The sequence below is a fragment of the Otolemur garnettii genome, unplaced genomic scaffold, assembly GCF_000181295.1.
Source record: "Otolemur garnettii isolate 467f Iridium unplaced genomic scaffold, OtoGar3 scaffold00055, whole genome shotgun sequence".
NCBI classification, from domain to species: Eukaryota; Metazoa; Chordata; class Mammalia; order Primates; family Galagidae; genus Otolemur; species Otolemur garnettii.
The window spans coordinates 11,383,608-11,405,725 of record NW_003852450.1 but is presented as its reverse complement, the minus strand read 5'-3'; the positions used below and the strand labels follow the sequence as shown (position 1 = coordinate 11,405,725).

The 22,118-nt window shown below is 32.1% G+C and overlaps 1 protein-coding gene across 1 annotated transcript in view; it reads right to left on the bottom strand.

Moving 5' to 3' along the window:
• The window catches only part of DENND1B (DENN domain containing 1B), a 249,432-nt gene that overhangs the window by 130,126 nt on the left and 97,188 nt on the right, over nucleotides 1–22,118 (bottom strand). The window contains exons 5-7 of the mRNA XM_023514559.1: nucleotides 17,553–17,602; nucleotides 15,409–15,528; nucleotides 1,288–1,357 (exon numbers count right to left, since the gene is read on the bottom strand). Coding sequence (XP_023370327.1) covers nucleotides 1,288–1,357; nucleotides 15,409–15,528; nucleotides 17,553–17,602 — 240 coding nt within the window. The remainder of the gene's footprint in view (nucleotides 1–1,287; nucleotides 1,358–15,408; nucleotides 15,529–17,552; nucleotides 17,603–22,118) is intronic.

Below are 22,118 nucleotides of genomic sequence, written 5' to 3'. Positions count from 1 at the left end.
AAAACTAGAAAACAATGGTCAAGTATAATGAATTTAAAAACATGTTTTACTTTATTCATTTTATTTATTTATTGGATAGAATCTCATTCCATTGCCCTGGGTAGATGCTGTGACATCATAGCTCACAGCAACTTCAAACTCTTGGGCTCAAAGCAATCCTCTTGCCTCAGCCTTTGGAGTAGCTGCAATTACAGGCAACGGCTATAATGCCTGGCTATATTTAGAGACAGGATCTTGCGTTTGCTCAGGCTGCTTTTGAACTCTTAAGCTCAAGTGATTCTCACCTCAGCCTCCCAGAGTACTGGGATTACAGGTGTAAGCCACCCTAACAGGCCTTTATTTTAAGTAAAATGCATCAAATTGCGCTGATAACATTTTATTAGAAACATCAAAAAATGACTAAAGGGACAATTTACAAAGTACTATGGCAGGAAAGTTAATTAAAAAGCAAACTTCCATTTCTGTATTATTTTTATGAAAAAAAGACATAAAGACTTAACTTTAAGATCTAAAATATTTTAGAAGAAAATAAGACAGTGGATTTGGCAAAGATTTCTTGGATATGACACCAAAAGCACAAGTAACAAAGAAAAAAAAACAAAGACCAAATTAGACAACCAAAATTTAAAACTTCTATGTATCAAAGGATGCCATCAAAAGAGCAAAAGGCAGACAACCCATGGATTAGAAGAAAATACTTGCCAATCATTTATCTAAAGGTATTAATACCTCCTACAATTCGACATCAGAAAAATAATCAGAATAAAAAAGGAGTAAAAGACTTAATCATTTGTCCAAAAAAGATATAAATAGCCAATAAGAACATGAAAAAATTCCTAATATCACTAAGCATTAGTGAAATGCATATCAAAACCACACCAATTAGAACACTATTATCAAAACAGAAATTTCTTTTTTGTTCCCCAGAAAATAACAAATGTTGGCAGAGTTGTGAAGAAATTGGAATCCTTGTATAAAATGGTACAACCACCATGGAAAGTGATATGGTCTCCCAAAAAAAGTGAAACGCAGAATTACCATATAAACTGGAAATTCTACAATGGTAGTTGGCAGGGCAGAAGGAAGGGGAAGAAATGGGTAGTTATTATTAAATGGGTACAGAGTTTCAGTTACAAGATGAAAAGTTCTAGAGATGCATGGATTGATGGGTGCAGAACAACATAAATTTATTTAGTGACACAAAACTGTACAATGGTTAAAATAGTAAATTTTATATTATGTGTATTTTATAATTTATAAAAAGGAAGGAAATAACCCATAGCATACCAGTTCCTTAGCCAAGTAATCTGCCAGAGTATTTAGAAGCTTATAATACACTTCAAACCATGGTAGGTAACTGTAAAAAAAAGAAAGAAAAATTCAAAAATACATTTATAAAAAATTTAGAATTAAGAAACAGACAGGCAAAATAAGCATTAAATTTAGTTATTTCAAACCGGTTAATGATGAAAGGTAGAAACGAATATACCCGTGTTCTCTTTACCTTTTCAGTGAAATTTTACATATAATTTTTATTAGTTTACATAAAACAAATCAGAATCCAAAGTTCTATCATAAAAGTTGTTCATTATATACTTCTCTATTAACAATAACTAATAACTTAATCCTATTTCACGATAACCACTAAAAGCACTCAAAGGATAAACGGTAACCACTGTAATAAGACAGTACCTAAAAACTAATTTTAAGAAGCTGTTAAAAGAAAAGATAAAATCATTTCTTTTTAAATGGTACTGAATGGAACAGAACTGTGTTTAGTCAATTCTTCAGAAATGACATTTAAATCAAATAGTAAATTCCAAAATAATAATCAACACAAATATAAGAAAGAGATGCTGGGACAGGGTGTTTACAACAAGCATGCTAACAACTTTGCATGGGAGCCTTGAAAAATCTGGATAGGTATGTGACACATTTGTGAAAACTTTGGGAGAATCAGAAAATCAGAAATTATCAGTCATTCTAAAAAAATAATGACAATTTTAAATGATTTTTAGATACCGAAACCAAATATAATTTAAATCTATCTTAATTCATTTTGTTAAAGTACAATTAATTTTGATGAAAACTGAATAGTAAATCCAAATACAATTTGTATAAATAAAAACAATATTTAAATTTAATGTTAGTATATTTAAAACCTGTCCAAAGATTTTAATGTTTATTAAAATTTTCACTTTTCATAGAGAAAAACAATAAATCAAAAACACATAAATGCTGTTGATTATCAATTAACACTCATTTTAAGTACAACAGGCTATTTCTAAGACAAAATATTATAATACTTTTACTACACAGTTGTATGCAGATAAGTGTATATACATAAAACACTTTAAAATATAAAATCAACAAAGCTTAAAAACAGGACTCTATTGGGATTTTTTCATATAATATCTCATTTATTACTGACTATAAACGATGCTTTTTGAATCAAAAGCAACCTAAAGCCATAACAAAAGAAATTACGTAAACCATCATCTTTTTACTCAGAATATTAGAGTTTGTTAAAATGTTAATTACAAATATTAACTAATGCTATGAAAATTTTCTATTTGCTTGGTGCATTAAATGCATGTATTTATCTCTGTGCCCTCTGGAAATACCATTAAAACGTCACTAAATGAAGAAGCGTTGTATAAATTAATGAGGGCTGAGAAGCAGAGGAAAAAACAGTAGCAACACAGGTGAGTGATTTTGTAAAGACGGTGAGCAAACAGTGACAACTGACACAGGAGAAGAGAAGACACCAAAACCAAAATGTCAACAAAAAGCAAAATGAGCAGTAGATACTCCCTCCACAGGATTCTGAAATACTGATTTAAGAATATCTCAAAGGAAAAAGCACCTCAAAGTCCTATGTTCTTGGAGTGAAAACTACCACAGCACACACAGCGTTTCCTGTTAGGTTTAAGACCTGCCTCTTGGTTATAAATCAACAACCCAGTCATCAGATATTTGAGGAAACACAGACATAAATATGTGTTTGTACTGAATAAAACCTAAAAAGAACAAGTAAATACAGACAATAGAACAGCAGAAGAGAATTTCAACACTTTACATCTATAGGAGCTGAACAGAGAGCAGGATGCTAGTAAACCAAACTAAATAAAAATAAAAGTGAAAAAAGAAATTATTGGAGAACAATAAAGAACTCTTAGAAATCCTGACAGCTGAAAAGCTAAAATCAATATAAAGGTTAGATGATAACTTGTGAAAATCTCCCAGAAACTAGAAAACAGACAAATAATGAGACAAAATATTAAAATCTCAGGGCTATCATGTAGTTGACTAACAGTATTTCCAAAAAGAAAGAAAAGAGAGATGAAAAGAATTAAAGTTTTATTTCTAAAATTTACTGGAAAATTCCCCAGAATGTCAGACATAAGTCTCCAGACTAAAAGGGCAGCTGAATGAACAGCAAACAGAAGGAGACCAGTCAGAGTATCTCAGTGAAAAGTCCAGAACAGGGTATAGAAAAGTGTCTAGAAGTTTCCAAAGAGACCAAAAAAGTAACATACAAAGGGATCAAGTTCAAAATCCAATGAACATCTTCAAGGTGATACCACAAATTAGAAGATAATACCTTCAAAATACAGAGGTTAAATTTCTTTACACCCAAGAATTCTACATCAGAGAAATTGTTAAGTGTAAAAACAGGACAACAGCATTTTCAACCATGCAAGGACATTTCTAAGCCAATTAGACTTCAACAAAATGAAGGAGACCAAGAAGACAGTGGACAGGGATGTAGGAGACCAGAAATCTAAGAACACAGAATGGTAAAGTTCAAGGTTAAGAGCTGTGCAAAGGCCTAGAGAAAAACCAATACAGACTGAAAGAAAAACAAAAACTTCAGGAAAGAGATGCTGGGACAGGGTGTTTACAACAAGCATGCTAACAACTATGTATGGGAGCCTTGAAAAATCTGGATAGGTATGTGACATATCTGTGAAAACTTTGGGAAAACCGGAAAATCAGAAATTACTATTTGTAATCTCAATTTTCATACTTAAATTACTGAACTCTTTAAGCCCTAGTATTTAGCTGACTATTCTACTATATATATCTTCCATTTACAAAAACATTAAAAAAAAATCCTTAAAGATTACTAATACTATTTTTAAATTGTCAACTCAGTGTAATGCAAATTATATACATCACGGTTTCTCTATTCACTACAACTCAAAGAAATAATTTTCATAGAGACTATCCTTCTACCAAGACATGATAGTTCCTTAGTTAGGTTGTCAATTTCATTTGTAGTCATTTCATACTCACATTTCAATTTCTAATGGCCTGAAGAAATTACTATTTTCAGACAATTTCAATGTGTCATGTAGCTCAAACCCTCTAAGTTCAGATAAGATGAGATCTACCCTGTTCAAGGAATATGCTAGTCTATTTCTGTCCTACTCTCGAGGAGCTTCGGATAAAGCAAATTTACTGATTTTAGGTGGCTGTATATCTCTCTGCCTTTTAATGCTTATGTTGTTATTTTCATCTTACTAAAATAATTTAAGTTCCTATTAACCTTAATTAGTACTTCCTGGTCCACTATAAGAATAAAAAATATAATATACCAAGGATGCCAAAAAATGTATACACATTTTAAGAAAGGAAAAAACTGTATTAAAACCGCAATAATATATGCCAATAACAAAAGATGAATACAAGTTTTGAGTACCTCTTTTAACTGCAGGAGTCAAATGTGACTTCAATATTATAATTTTAATACAGTTTTTTCCTTTCTTAAAATGTGTATACATTTTTAAGTACCCTCTGTATATCTCATAATTATGTTATCACAAAGGGAAAAACATTTGTCATTCTAGATTATATATACTAACACTCCTTTAAATGTTCTTGTTTTCAGGTGGCGCCCTCGCTCAGTGGGTAGGGCGCCCGCCACATACGTTGAGGCAAGTGAGTTCGAACATGGCCCAGGCCTGCTAAACAACATTGACAACTGAAACAAACAAAAACCAGCCTAATATTGTGGCGGGCACCTGTAGTCTCAGCACTTGGGAGGCTGAGGCAAGAGAATTGCTTAAGCCCAAGAGTTAGAGGTTGCTGTGAGCTGTGATACCATAATACTCTATTGAAAGTGACATAGTGAGACTCTGTCTCAAAAAAAATAAAAAATAAAAAAAGGTTCTGGTTTTCTCATTTTTATATTTTTTTCCCATAGGTTATCTTTCCTTTTCAACTGCCTTTCAAATTATAAAGACAAATAAAAACCCAATTTTTCACTGAGAAGCTAATTTATGCAAATAAATATACTTTACCTACAAGATGATTTACTTATTGAATAATTGATTAAAATATGCATATTTAGAATATCTTTACAAATTTAACAGTTCTTATTTGTTAGACATTTTGGTATACATATAATTATTACTTTTTTAAAAATGCCCAAGAGTATTACTTATTTTCATAGATGACAACTATATCTTCATCTATAAATTAGATTAATACTATTTAGAAATAAGCATTACCCATATAAAATATTTCTCATAGCCATCTCTAAAGCCCCAAGATACTTTATTAATTCTATCTGGGAAATATAATTTACTAGTAAATGATTGGCCCATTCGGGAGTTAGAGAGTAGAATCTAAGAATCACAGAATCTATGTGCTAAAATAACTGAAAGTATAGGGAATAAAACTTCCTGAGCACTAAGAGTATGTAGTACAGTATGCTAGGTACTTTCTGTGTGTTTTCTTTTTTTCTTTTTTTTTTTTTTTTTGAGACAGAGCCTCAAGCTGTCCCCCTGGGTAGAGTGCCGTGGCATTACAGCTCACAGCAACCTCCAACTCCTGGGCTCAAGTGAGTCTCCTGCCTCCGCCTCCCAAGTAGCTGGGACCACAGGCGCCCGCCACAACGCCTGGCTATTTTTTGGTTGCAGCTGTCATTGTTGTTTGGCGGGTCCGGGCTGGGGATTCAAACCCACCACCTTAGGTGTACGTGGCTGGCGCCTTAGCCGGTTGAGCTATAGGCGCCGAGCCTGTGTGTTTTCTTACTTGTCACAATAATGCTTTGATATGTATGTTACTAAACTAAGGTAAAGCAACTTATCCAGGGACAAAAAGCTACCAAATAGAAAGCATGGGATTAGAACTCTAATCACTGTGATTGAGTAATATGTGCTCAGGGGTCTACCACAGACCCATCATCCAATTTAGGCATATTATTTGTAAAATACCCAGCCTTTGAATAAACATGTCCAATAACCAGACATTATAAAATAACCGGATAAACTGTGAAAAAAGCATATTCTGGTTTAATCTTAAATCAGACTAGTTATAATTTCTATCAACTGAAGCAAATTCCATCCTTGAAAATTAGTTTATTTGCTTAACATTCCAAAAAGGCATTATCTTCATGTCTTTTAAATAACAGTCTGCCCATATGAGTTAATTTCTAAGCAGATAAAGATCTACTCACTGTGATTCTTTCATCTAACATTTTGGTAATTCCTTTCAGTTTCAGGTTGAGTACTGCTTCTGTGATCATCATTGTACTACAAAGATAAAATCTTCAAAAGGATGTTGTACCTGCAACAAGGTACAAGGTGCCTCCCAAAATAACACCAAGTCTATCACTTACCAACACTCTAAGTGCTGATATTAATCTAATCAGAGTATCTTAATATTCAAAACTAATATTTTTCTCTCTATATAATTTGCTTATAAAATAACGAGACAGACTCAAATTTCTTCTATAACACCCAGTGATACGTCAGCATCCACTGTCACTATAAAGAACCAAGCACAGTTACACACAATGTGCTCTTTGTAAACGTGCCTTTTTAAAAAGCACATATCATTCACACTTTTTAATAAAAACATCACTTATATAAAAGCGGAACTAGCCATGCTGCTAGAAATGTCAAGGAAACAAGGACATTTTCTGTCACAAATAAGCAACAGCATCTATAGGGTGTAAATTGGCTACTTGCAGGCTGTATCCAATGCATGGGCATTATTTTGTTTGATCAACACTGCAGTGTTGTTTTTTATTTAATAAATTGCCAATTTCTAAATCTGAGATTACTCATTTAAAAACCAGGATTTATTGTTCCTCCTAAAAGTCAAAAGAACTGGCAATAACTGGCCATATATTTTTCACTGTGCATCAAAATGCCTAGAGCTGAGTAGTGGCTTCTGTCTTTGGTTAAGACATGTGCTATTCAGGTCACCACACCTAATCCAACTTCCTATTGCTTGGCACCAACCCGGCCTCTCTCATTTGAGTGCCCCCTACCTGGTCCCTATAGGTAACTAAATTCACAAGTCCTGATCTGCAGCAACTACACAACAGGAAATCCCAGGAACTACTCACTTTCTCAACTGACAAGAAAATCGGGTAAACAAAGTAGTGCAATAATTCCAACATTTTAACTAAATTCCACTGCACAATTTAACTCTAAATATGTAGCAAAAATGACATTTCCTTTTTGTAGAAAACTATGTCCAAAACTTTCGAAACACACACTAATATAAAACAAATATTGCAAATTATATAAACTTAGCTTGCTAGGATAAGAAATGTTATTCTCATGTCTTTATTTTCAGGTTTCTAAGATAATTTTCCAACAATATGCCTCCAAAGCAATTAATGGTTAACTAATATATAAGCTTTTAAATCAATTAATTATGAGTATGTTAAATTGTTTTTCAGTAAATTTTATAGTCCCAAGGATGGTCAAAATCTGCCTTCTTGCAATGAACCACAAAAATCCCAGGAAGTTAATAAAATTTTATGCAATGTATTATAATAAGTGAATAAGGCATTTTACTTGGATTTTTAAAAGCTAAAAATAAAATTTCTTTTAAAAAAGAACAACTGTGACGCTCATGGTCTAAAAACATATGTAAATGTAAAACAAATACATTATGACCAGTTATTTCAAAACAAAGGACAGGAGATTAGTTAAAATTTAATTGTGAGATTATTTCCTCAATTCTCGGTGAAGACATATGGCAAAAGACAGATGCAAATGTAAAGACGTGAGTCCATTTTGTGTAAGTAAAACTTCCCCCACACTTGTACTTCCATGATAGAGCTGATAAAACTTTTACATTCAAAAGTCAAAGGTTAAATAAAGGAAAGGAAATGTTTTTTGTCAAATAGTCAGGTAACCACTAAAGTCTAAGCAATCAGCAGGAACCTAACTTATAGTAATCAAATAAAACTAAGGAAACTGCCTTTCCGTAGAAAAACGTCTCATGTCTAGAGGCTGTTTTTCTGTCTGGAAAATTGACACAAAATGTGTAAAATTGAAACATTCTGCTTGGAAGGGATTTGCCCAAAGGAAGAGTGTGAAAGCTTCAAGTTTGGTATGAGTTAAAGGGGCCAGGGAGAACTACAAAGGCCCTAAACATAAATCTGTCTTCTTTATTAGAGTATTTCATTTTGAACCCTTGGCGACAATTTTATAGTTGTAAAATTATGTTAATCAGATTAGGAAAAACAGTTATTTCTTGCTTTTCTGCTAGCATATTAGAGCAACTCTAAATACAAACAATGGCAAAACTTAAATTAGGAGCATCTCAGGAAATTTTTGAAATCTTGTGAAAACTAGGATAGACATTCATAGAAAGAATTAATTAAAGCATGTAACAGAGGCTCAGGATTATAGACTAACTTTCGCATTTAATGGGCCTAAATTCTAGTAGTTCTAAAAAGTAAACAAAATTAATAGAAATCAAAGCAATATTTTAATTTTTAAATCTTATAATGGCATAAATTCAGGAGAGAAGGTGATGTTTTTATAGCATTATGTACAAGTTTTCTCACTTAGGACTCTAAGGTAAATCTATAAATTACAGGACTTTTAAACTTTACAATAGCATCACCCAGGAGTAGAAAAAAGTGACTTTTAAGTATTAAATATACTTTATACAAATAAAACTTTGTTTTCTAGCTTAGAACTCTAAGGACTAGAGTAATTTTTTAAATAATGTATTTAAGTCACTTAGTAGTGCTTTTGGCTGTGCTAAACAAACACTGAGTGATGCTGCAGTTTACGCACAGTCAGCATTAGCCATATCATCAGCATCTTTAACCTAGAAGAGTCCCTGCTATTTAAGAAGTTCAACCAAATAAGTTGGTTTTTTGCCATCAATCTGTACTGTTTTATTTTACTTTGTATTAAAATTTTAAAATTCCTTAAATGTATGTCATCTTCAAGATGACTACTCTTTTATAAGGGCCTAAAATATTTTAAACTGTTCAATATCAACCAATATTCAAGAGATACTCTTAAATACTTTTCTTTTACATTTTCAGATCAATAAGATACAAATTCAAACACCAGAGGATAACTCGTAAATGAGAAGGTTTTTTTGTAAAGATATATTTGATAACAATAGAAAAAAATGTTTAGGATATTGTAAAAAGATAATAGAAACACCAACTTCTATCAAGAATTTTAATTAATTTGCTACTGAAATGAACTCTGATATCAAACCAGTATTTTCTCACAGTAGAATACCTACAAATGAACTATGCTTCAAATTACACACTAATTTTGTACATAAGATAGCTTCAAAAAGAAGGTTTTTTTTTAATATTAAAAAGTAATAAAATTTCAGATAAAGACATGGGTAGCTAATTAAAAATAACCTATAATCAGAAGGGAAATACTCTTAGAGGAAAATCTGTACTTAAAAGTATAAATACAAAAAAAGAGAAATAACAATTGCCACACTAAGCATGTGCAAAAATTCTGGGTATTTCCACAGGATAATATGAAAACCACTATAGATTTTTCAATTTATAAACTACTTTAAATGCATTTATTCATTTTATAAGCTGAGAATAAAACTGCAGTTAATCATATAGTTAGATATCCTATAGAAATTTTATAAATGTAACTTAGCAAGTCTTACAGAAATAAAACTAGGACTAACCACCAAAATGTAAGTATTCATTATGTGTTCCAAATATAAGTGGCTTTTACTTTCTTTTTTAAAGTTCTCTAACCTTCCAGATTTTCTGTAGCAAAATAAATTACTTTTAAATCAGGAACATGGTTAAAGACATATATCTGTGGCTTGCTGACAAAAGTGTTTTGTAGTATTTCTCAATAAATTTTAGCCTTATTAAGTATATGAATTCTAAGACCAGACACTCCTACAAAACTGACTGCAAACCTTACTCTAAGACTTTGGTAAGTAAATACTTAGAAAATCAGCCAAGTTGAGCTTCTCTCAGAGATACCTAAGAAAGCAACACAGTCTGTTATAAAGAAAACTGGCTTATAAATTAAGAAACCTAATTACCGCAAACAATTGCATGCCCAGCCCATTTGACAATCCTACCTCCCTTTTCCCACTCCCCCCACTAAAAAGAACTGCTAATTATTCTAAGTCTGGGTTTAATATTGAAAGAAACTTTTTCCTACCACATCTTAAGAAAACAGTGACATTGAGTGTCATTAGGAGGAAAAGATAGGAAATAAATTCTAGATGTAATAACATTTCTCCGACCATCTTACAAAGCAGTTCCACAATGCTGAACATTGTGTGTTGAAATTACAGAAAATTACCAATATCTGGCTCAGAGATTAAGAATTCATTCTAATAGCAATATTTTTTTCTCTCCAAAAGTCATTCTTTCAAACCTGCACAAAATGAAACTGTCCCATTCCCATTCTTAATTCTATTGTACCACCCACCATGGTTAACTGCCCACAGAGCACCTCTACTAACACACACTAGGAAAATAATCTCCATACTCAAAACACAATATATATGTATTTTACCTGACAAATGTGATCTGGCTAAATACTCAATAATTTTTGGTATCATAGCTACAGTTCCACCTTTATTGTTCATTACTTATACAATAAAAACATCTCAGAATTTTAGAGCAGGGAAAATTAACTGAAATAATTTTTGCTCAGTGTAAAAAGTGGATAAATGCTGAAGTGAATACAGTTTAAAAGACTGAAATTGATGATATATCCTTCTAGATATTTTATAAGTAAATACAATCATATATTAATATATGTGTATATTCAATGAAATTGATGATATATCCTTCTAGACATTTTATAAGTAAATACAATCATATATTAATATATGTGTATATTCATTACATATTAGCTATTACTTAAAATATGTATTTTATATATCTATAACTTGTTATTTACAAACATGTTAGAAAAGATCATAAACATTTCTCCAGTCAAAGTACATGCATATATGTATTTTTGTAATATATGCAATTATTTCCTAATTGCTAAATAACATTCCATCGTATTACTCATTCATTCATTTATGCATTCAAAAATTATCCATTAATTCTTTTGGGAATCGTTACCTGTCAGGCACTATTCCAGACAATGGGAATTTATCAGGAAACATAAAAATTCCTGCCCTTGTGGAGGTCACATTCTGGTGGAGGGGGAAGAGATTATGTCACGGAATAAAGACTGGGGAATGCGCCACAATATACTAACCAAGTCCTATTGAGAAAAATCAATGTTATCACCAATTCTCTTTAATTTATTTTTGTTATCTTTTTTAAATTGGAAGATAAAATTGTACATATTTATTGTGTATAACATGAGGTATTTAAGTATATATACACTGTAGAATGACTAAATCTAGCTCATTAACTTTTTTTTTTTTTTTGCTACTATATACCATGCTGTAATAAATAACTTTATAAACATTTTTCCACATATTCTTGGGAATAATTCTGGGCTTTAAATTCCTAAAACTTAATTATTCAGTAAAGACCAGCCTGGACAACATAGTAAAACCACATCTCCATGAAAGAATTTCTAAAAAATTAACCAGTAGGAGTGGTGGGTACTTGTAGTCCCAAGTACTTGGGAGGCTGAGGCAGAAGGATCATTTGAGCCCAGGAATTTGAGGCTGCAGTGAGCCAATGATTGGACTACTGCATTCCAGCATAGGTGACAGAGCAAGACTCTGTCTAATAAAAAAAGATATAAAAAATGTTATTATTAAATTTCTCTTCAAAAGATTGTCATTTTATAGTCCTACAAACAACACATGAAGTGTGTTCCCCTCACATTTATTATAAATATATGCATTTTCAATTCTATCAATCTTAATGTGCTTATTTCTTTTACCTTCAGTTAGGCTGAACATCATGTACGGATGTATATGTTGTTTATATTTCCTCTGTAAGTTACCAGATACTTATTTTTCTACCAAGTTCTCTTTCTTATTGACTTGTAGGTACTCATTACATATTGAGGCCATTAACCCCTTTTAGTGGTCATAAATATATTTCTACTCATTTATTATTTGTATTGTAAATATCCTTATTATATTTGTCATCAAATGTCTTTATTATTATGTGCTTAAATATACCAACCTCTTAGGTTTCAGCATCCTATATTAGGTATACAAAGGTTCTTGCTGTGATAGTGATTTTTTTTTCTTCTAGTAAATTTAGAGATTTAGGTTTCCGTTTAAACAATTATAAAGTTAATGTAAAATAGAGAAGGACCACCAAATCAGGTGGACAAATCAGGACTAAAACTCCATTATTCTACTCATTATGGCACTTATAAAGATTTGTCAGAATTATTTTCCAAGAGATACAATGATTATAGCATAGAAACAGATATTTGCCTATCCATAACAACTTTCTGAATAAGATAGTTAATTCCATTGTTTTGAATTCTTTGTTTAATATTAAAACTAGTTATCTAGTTTATTAACTTATTCTCTGATTCTGCTGTTCTCAAAGAACCCCTTACTTTAACATTTTTCAGTACAAAGATTGAGATATACCATTAAAATCTTGAAGTAGCAATATTTTACTAATTTAGTAGAAAAAATAAGCTGGAAGACAGAATTTTATCAATTTAAGATTTTTCTCCATAATTTTTCCATAAACTTGACATCACCTATTTCTTATCTACAAGAATAAACCAGCAAGTGACAAAAATAAATATTAAAAAAATAATTATTTTAATAAAAAAGTAAAATATCCAATAACACTTATTGTAAAAGATTCTCCTCTCTGGCACACATGATTTTGGTTTTGGATTTTGTTACATTTTATTTATTTATTTGTTATATTTATTTATTTTCTGCAGGGCAAAACTGTAACATTCCAGTGTCCCTCCAATATACATTTTTGAGACCTATAGATAAAAATAACTTGATTTAATTGCTTTAAAATCTGTTTCTTATAAATTAATGAGAAGTGGTATGCAGAACTCATAGCTATAGTTCATATCTTGTGTAAATATATATATATATATTTTTTTTTTTTTTTGAAACAGAGTCTCAAGCTATCCCCCTGGGTAGAGTACCATGGCATCACAGCTCACAGCAACCTCCAACTCCTGGGCTCAAGCAAGTCTCCTGCCTCAGCCTCCCAAGTAGCTGAGACCACAGGCGCCTGCCATAATGCCTGGCTACTTTTTGGTTGCAGCCATCGTTGTTTGGCACGCTTGGGCTGGATTCAAACACGCCACCTTAGGTGTATGCGGCTGGTGCCTTAGCCACCTGAGCCACGAGTGCCGAGCCTTGTGTAAATATTTTGAAGTAATGCTGGATGTGCTAAATTCAAGCAGAAATTCCTAGGAATGTTAATTCTATAAGCACATTTATAGAAACTATTCTGAACATGCACTATTTATTGTCAGGGTCAATGTTTTTAAAATATTTTAATAGTCAAAACAGAAAAATGTTCATACTCTTTAATATCAGAAAGTCAATTTGGAGGCAGTGAGGTAAGCTATAAAATACAGATTCAGGTATATAGAAAAATAATGCCTATAATGATCTAAAATGGGTCAGTGAAACAACTATGACAGAGGAAGAGAGAATGAATTTGTACGTGTACACTGAGGGAGAAAGGAGAGAAGAGAGATAAGACACGATGACTAATGAATCTAGGTGATGCATTATTAAAACTTTTCTATAACTTTGAGTTTTATAGTGAAAAGTTTTCACAGAGAAAAATAAGAAAGCATGTATGTCTTGAGTCTTTCTATTAAGGCAAACACATTTTGAGTAGAGTACATGAAGTCATGCTCCCCTTTGAACTGTAGCTTCTGAACTAATGATAAAAAGGAACTCTCTTTGGGCAGCGCCTGTGGCTGAAAGAAGCAGGTGGTGGGTTCAAACCCAGCCCAAGCCAAAAACTGAAAAAAAAAAAAAAAAAAAAAGGAGCTCTCTTCACCCAGTTTCCAGTCTCTCAACCATATACCCCACTGCCCAACCTATAATTTGAAGCATAAAATTCTTTTGGATAAGCCTTGGTTTATTATCAATTGTTACCCAAATGAAGAAGTTATACCTAAACAGAGAATGGGACACATTCACATTCTATTACATACAAAGCAATTAAGCATTTGCTTTTAAGTAAAAACAGTTCTCAGCCCTAACAAAGGTTCTAAGTAAATTAATAACCTATATCTCAATGAAAGATATAAATATAGCTAAACAGCACATGAACAGAGACATCAATTTTATACCTAAGTTTTCTTTGCAATTATGTTCATTCATAAATTAAATGCTATTATTTTCCAATAAGCGTTTCTATAGAATCTAGCTTGTCCAGTATTTGTACTATAAGAGTATAGAGTCTTATTTCTCTATAGATTATATCTGGGTTTCTGATTCATCAGGACATGTTACAGGAACCCTAACCTTCCTTCTCAACAGTGAGCAATTCAGATCTTAGGACTACAGGCAGGAGACACACTCTCAACTACCTACTGAATCAAGGCAAGATAATGTGGGTGACTGAAGCAGGACAGGTAGGGACTGTGGAAACCAGCAAGCTTATGACACAACAAAAACCTGCCATTTAGTTCCAGCTTGCTGTCGCCAAGGGGCAATGCTGGACCAGAATTAGATACTCCCATTTGTCAAAAGGAATTAGAAATACAAATTTTATGCAAAACTTCCTAAATTTTGTAAGGTTAACATCTTCTAAAATATTTAAAACACTCAGGAACCAATCAAAAACCTCTAAACACTTCTATCCAGGATCACTGGTTTACATTTAAGCAGCAATTCACTTTCAAAACTGGTTCAGTGATAGAAAAGGGGGCTCACATTAATTTTAGCTGACTTTTTTGCATCCTATGAAATATGTTAAACTCATATATTATTTGAACGCATATCTTAATAATTTTGAAAATTAAATCCACAGAAAGTGATCTTTAGAAAAGTCAGTTCTTTCTAGAAATTTTTCACTATTTTTCTAATAAATCTTTAAACTTAACTAATTCTATATACAGAAACTAAGGAAAATTATTTTCAACATACTTTGATTTAGAGAAAAAAACCCAAATTATAAGAATATAGGGCTTTTCCTATACCAAAGGAATATACAATAACTCTGTTTTGCATCTCATCTTTTTAACTGCAAATACCCACCTAAGGATGCATAAACAAATTTTGCCTCCTGATGTGAGTCTGCAGAATCCAAATCTCTGCTTACTTTCAATGTCTGTCAGTACAAAGGTAAAGTGCTGTCCAACTTGATTTTGAGATACCCTAAAATATAGAAACATTATGAACATTAAGTTTTATATGACAGTTTTCTTGAAGAGAAACAAAAGCAATATTGTATGTATATGTAGCATTAATTTCATCTTTCCAAATAATTGGTTCTTGAAGCTAGCACTACTTCCAAAACTAAAATGAGCATGTAATATATGTAATCTAAGTTGTGAGTCAAAAGCCAAAATAAGTTATAATACCATATAGACAGAACTAATCAGCATTTGCTAATCCCTCACTAGAAAATCAAAAATAGTTTACCATAAACTTTCATAAGACTAAAATCTTTCCTAAATTATCAAAATACTACTGCAAAAGCTGTAGAAGAAAGAACTTACACATGATGACTAAGTCCTTTTCCCTCAACTATCCCGTATTTTCTCAATTATTCTAAAATTGCTCAGATAGCAAATCAAGATGTTTTAGAATCTAACAGCAGCTACCACCAACTCCATTTAATTCCTTCTGGTATTGACATTCTCACCCAATAAAATATCATACAAAATAGTCTTGGTATTTTTTCTTAGCATTTTCTTTTAGAGCTATCAATATATTGAGAAAGAAATGTCTAAGTACAAGATAAAAATATAATTTCTATCAAAAGTGCTTAGTGGCTAAGCTGTAAAGAACTGTAGTTAATTTTGAACTATGTATCATACTATCGTAATATGTGTTGTATTGCACTATAAGGGGCAATAAAAAACATTAGATTGAAAATTTATTTCTATTTAAAAATATATTAATATATTTCCTGATCCTGCTATAATTTTGTCATTATTTAACTATAACTGAATTCTGATTCTTTGCCCCAAAACAAAATATCCATGATCCCTAAACTAACTAGGTTGGGGACCAATCAATTCCTATGGTTGTTTTTGAACTAATCATAGGAATTGTGGAAAAGGAAACAAATTACTACCAGTGTCAATAATACAAACTGTTTTGGTAGGAAATATCAAATTTCAAATGTTAAATATTTAACAAATATACTTTTAAGTGAACAGTTTTTAACTTTCATAAACTTAAAAAACAGAAACTAAGCAGCGAAAAATAAAACCTCGCCAATTATTAATACACCCTCTTACTGCCAAGGTTCATCATATTATTTCATACCTTTTCTTCTTTATTTTGTCCTTACTATTAACTTAAAAATTATGATTTTTCTTTTGGGTGGTGGTGGGCAAATGATTCCATAGAAATGAGATCAAACAAGGAAGTACCGTTCATCAGCAGTACTTATTAGCGTCAATTAGTCCATCGTTCAGAAGATGGTATCTTTAATATCTTAAAATTTTAAAGTCTCGCTAATTTTTACTTTACAAAATATTTTCCTAAAATCAATTTTCTTTTAAAATTCCTACTTATTACATTCTTAAGAAAACTGGTAATAGTATGTGAAAATCACATGAAAAACAATAAATATTTGTTATTATGCTCAAAGGGCCAGGTATTCTATGAAAGCTCAATTGCAAGCAAGTAGTTCATTCGCTACTTTTTCAGTAAAACGTAAACTTCATCAGATTTTCAAAACTGCTTGAAGAGTTTGCCTTTTGCCTTCTATAATACTGCACTGTTTCTGTAAAGCTAACTTGGGAGACAACTAGTTATGAGTTTTACAACATCACCCAGATGGTCTTTTTAATTAGGATGAAGTGAGATAGAAATCAGGATATATACAACCAATTTTAAAAGACACAATTCTAAGGCTCTGATCAAAAACATATTGATATTTTCTTTCACTGGTGTTCACAATATATATCTGAAAATAAGGAAAAAAAAATAGAACTTATTGGCAATACTGTTTTAAGACTTCTCCATAACTAGTCACAGCAAAGAAAAGAAGATCTGACTTAAAAGTCTTCTTTATTCCAAACATCCGTTAATTTTGAATCCCTTGCCTTTTTTGTTAGAAGCAGTGAAAAGAAGGCACATTTCATTTTATATAAAGGAACATGTAATTATTTTAAAGGGTGCACTGAGATAAGCTAAAGTTATTTTAAATGATGATTATACTGTACCTTTCAACGTCAAAAGGGAAACAGAACTTTGGCACGCTCTGTAGTACCTCCTACAAATACAAATTTAAAAAAAAAAAAGAATCTTTAGAATATTTTTTTAAAGATGCATTTAAAACTTTTTGGAGACATTTTTTAGGGAAAAAAAAGTCAGTTTTTTTTTTCCTTAAGAAAAATAGCACAGGTTCTTAGACTAAAATAATTGATTATTAAAAGGGAATTAAGTTTGTGCTTTGGCAGATTGCACTGACAATGCAATGGAAGCCCCAGGAGGGAAAGGCCTGGCCTGAAGGGTATTAACACCCTTCACATCCCCGCTGGGATTCCCTTCAACAAGGCCATATGGATTTTACAAGAAGCACCGCACCATATGGGTAAGCTACGTCTGCTACGACTTGTATCACAGACTAGCCATAGGGACTTCTGACAGATCCTGGCTCAAAAATATAAATGTTGTTTCAATTAAAATGCAGGCAGAGAAAGGGGAATGAAGTTGGCAGCAGAATAAATTATGAGAGGTATAACAACTCTACATGTCCCACAGTCAAATGTTTAAAAAAAAAAAAAGACTTTATAGATTAAAAATTAATATGCTTCAACTCTTGGTACTGAGTTTTATCTTAAGTAACACTCAAAGAAATGCACATCTGAAAACAAAGCTTCAAATTAAAACATATCTTCTATTCTGTGCATGTTTATTTAAGAATTGTCTGATAAAAAAAGCTATGTTTTACTCAAACAGAGAAAATAACCTGATTTTCAAGCCTTCAGTGATTTTATAGTCATTATAAAATGATTTTTAAATCTTTTAGCAATCATATAGCTTATCAATCACAAAAATGGTAAGTGCAAATATTGTCAGCTATTTGACCAAAAAATAGAAAAAAAATTTTTATATGTTTAAAAAATGACTTATAATTAACACTAATTTAAAAATTAAACTTGAAGACAACATCATACAAGGTCTATGACAGGTGATTTTATAAGACAAAGCAGAGATTCATAAGGATGATTCCTATTAAAGAGAAAAAAGAGCAAGTATTTTAATGCAGTCGTTATCCCCTCCTAAAAAAAAATTCCCTTACCTACCATCTCTTTCCCACTAAAACTCAGATCCAGAGAAATATCAATATCTGGATAAGTAACCCCTATACATAAATACAATATAGAGAGCGTTAAAGTAGAATTTCTTGCGGTCTTTTAAAATGTAGACTACAGTAAGTGTTACTTAAAAATAAAACATTATAAAAATCCAACACCTAAGAAAGCTTCAAGAGTCTTAACTTACATAAACAAAGAGAAGCATCATAAAGAAAACAATTTTTGCTCTTAAGATGTAGCCTGATTTTCTTACAAATATCCAGCTTTAAAAGTGTGACCACAGACTCCACAGTTAAAGAAAGCTAACTATTTTAGTAATGACAATATTTTGTTTACTGTAATTAAGAGTCTCTAAACTTGAAGTAAGTTAATTTATGTAAACTGAAAAACATTAGTTAGAAATGAGAACATTTCATTTTCATTTGACCATTGCTTAATCCTTATCTTGCACTACCTAAAATAGAGCCATTTGCCATATTTATTACACGTATGTACACTATTCAGATATCCTCCAGCAAACTGTCCACATAATTTATGTTAACAATAAAAAATATATATTCAAAATTCAATGTCTGTCTCTAAATACATCCAAATTAGTTACAAATTTCACATCAATTTTTAGTCTCAAATTAAGAAGAATGCGCCCCACTTTGTTGCTCAATCTTTCACACACCTTCCCTCTTCCACAAGCAACACACATGCACACACTTCTGCACAACAGCCTCAGCTCGCTTCCCAACTGGCAGAAGCATCCCTCAGGGGACAAGTCTTTAAACCTCCGCACTCTTTAAAATTCAACCAGCCAGCAGGTCTATAGACTAGTGTATAAACAGTATAGGCAAAAAAAAAAAAAAAATCCTCTCTCAGCTTATGTCAGTGACAAAGCAGCTAGGCAGTTGACTGTTTCTCCCCTGACAGCATAAGCTGGGTTTACACAGATCAATAGCTAGAAGTCAGTCCTACCTAGCTGCCAGGGCTCGGTTTTCTTCCTTAATTACAGGTGCTATTCAAACTGAAGTTTAAAAAGAAAAGAGAGAGAGGGAGTCGGAGGAAGGAATAAAATGCATGGAAATAGCTTTTTTGGATCCTTATAGCAAGAGTCTTAATTGAAAACTATACTCCTACCCTTACATTGGAATAGCATTTGTAAACGCTGACATTTCCAATACGTGGTGTTTTTGACAAGACATGTACATAAACACACACACAAAAAATTCTAGGATAGCATCCATAGATTATGTGAAAGGTTTAAATAATACCCTCCAGAAGTTAACAATCTTCCCTTTTTCCAAAAGCTTTGGCTCTTAAAGGTATTTCTGTAGATGAGAAAAAATTATTTGGGTTTCAGAATCCTGCAACTCTCTAATTTATTTCATTTTATACACAAAGAATATATTGGCTAACACAGTCAAATAACAGGAATAACAAAAACAATGCAATAGAGTACAAAATTATGAATAGCAAAGTACAGGGGCAATAATACATATGTATATGCCCTAAAACAATACATCTACTATCATATTAATGACTGGAAACAAGGACTGATGAAAATTTATACATTGGTCCCATTCCTAGAGGTGGGAGAAGGCAGAAATGTATACACCGGACTTTTTCTGGTCTCCTATCAGATGTCTATATTAACAAACAGTAGAATGAAACTGACTTTGTAAGACAGTGTTACAGTGCTACATTAACTAACTCTTCCTCCCACTAAATTACCATTAAACATCTATAAATTCATCAAGTAAAAGAGAAAATAAGCATTTCAGAGAGAATCAACTTTTAAAACAATGCTAAAATATGTAAAGTTTATATCCTAATCAAAGTTTAATACTACAAAGACCTTAGCATTTCTCTGAGAAAAATCTAAGGTGAAATAAGATATGTCACTGTTGATATTGTTTTATTCCTTCCCAACGACTTGCCCTACCCTACACTGAAATACAGGTGCTCTCTGAAGTTCTGTATTTCCCTCTCTTCCCTTTTTGAGGTAGACCTGTGTAGGCAATCTCACTTACACCCATGATTTTAATTACAACTACTAAATCTCTTAGTCTTGTAGTTCAGACATTTCTGTCAACTCCAGGATTATATATCTAACTATTTTTTAGTACTGCTTCCTGGATGTTCCCAGACACCTCAAATTCAGAATGTATAAAACTGAAAGCTAATTCTTCTGGTCGTAGTTCTTATCATCTAAAATAGCAAAAGCTTCCACCCAGTTACCCAAACCACAAACTTGGTTGTCATCTATATCCCTCCTTCCCCGGACCCAGATACATAACCAGTCATTCACCAAGTCCTTTGAATTTCATTTCTTGCTCCAGAAATTAATGGAGTGGGGGCAGAGGGAGTGAAAGGATTAGAAAGAAGATGGGAAGATAGCAGAATCACGTGGGAGATTGTTTTCAAACACATTTGATTGCCTACATTCACGAGTATCTTGAGTCTTTCACTGAAGTTTGAATAGCACCTACAATTAAGGAATAAGACAAACTATGTATCTATTAAGGGTGGTTAATATATACAAGGAAAAGTTACGCTTTCATAACATGAAGTGACAGGTAGACTTGTCCAGGGACTGTTTAATTCAACATCTTCCTTAAGGACTGAAGTCTTCTCCTGCTTTGCTGTGCTGAGTTTGTTGTCTTTGTCCCTGGCTACCTCTACTCATGGTTACAAAGTGAGCTTCCAAGGTTCTGCACATTCCGTGAAAATACAACATGGTCCAGTAAAAGAAGCGGCATCTCTTTCTGTGACTCTTTTTATCTGTGAAACCTTTTCCAGAAGCCCCAGTAACTGTTTCTGTTATATCTAATTAACCACAGGGTTACAAACTACTCCTGAAATAATCACCTGCAAGAGAAAGGGTTACCTAAGCTCAGCTTAGTATGGACTAGGTTAGAGGAAAGTCAGAATTCAATCTCATTCACTTTCTAATAACCATGACACATGTAAATATAAAAAGCTTGAATTAATTATATTTTAAGAATACTTATAATAATAATCATATAATAATTGAATTGGTAACATGCTTCTCAAGAAAAATATATAAGGATAGTTTTCAAATATTCATAATTTTATTTTTGTAAATAACTTTTCAAAATCACTTGCAACAACTAAAGGACTACTTGTCAATTTTAATCTAATTTTTCACAAAGGCTATCAATTTCTAAAAAGATAACTACTCAATTTGAATAGTATCTCCTCTAGTACATGAGAATTAACCAATGAGACATTCATTCAATCTATCTGCACTTTACAAAAGGAGTAATAAACTTTTTTTTCTTAAGACACACAGACTGAGCCAACTTAGCCAGGAGCAGGTTGTACAGCCCAGAACTAAGACTCCCAGACTGAGCACTGGCATGTTCCAAGGAAGCAGAGTGAACTCTCAGAGACACTGACAGACATTTTAAATTTTCAAAGGAAACACAGTTACATTCACAGGTTGATTGCATCAGGATG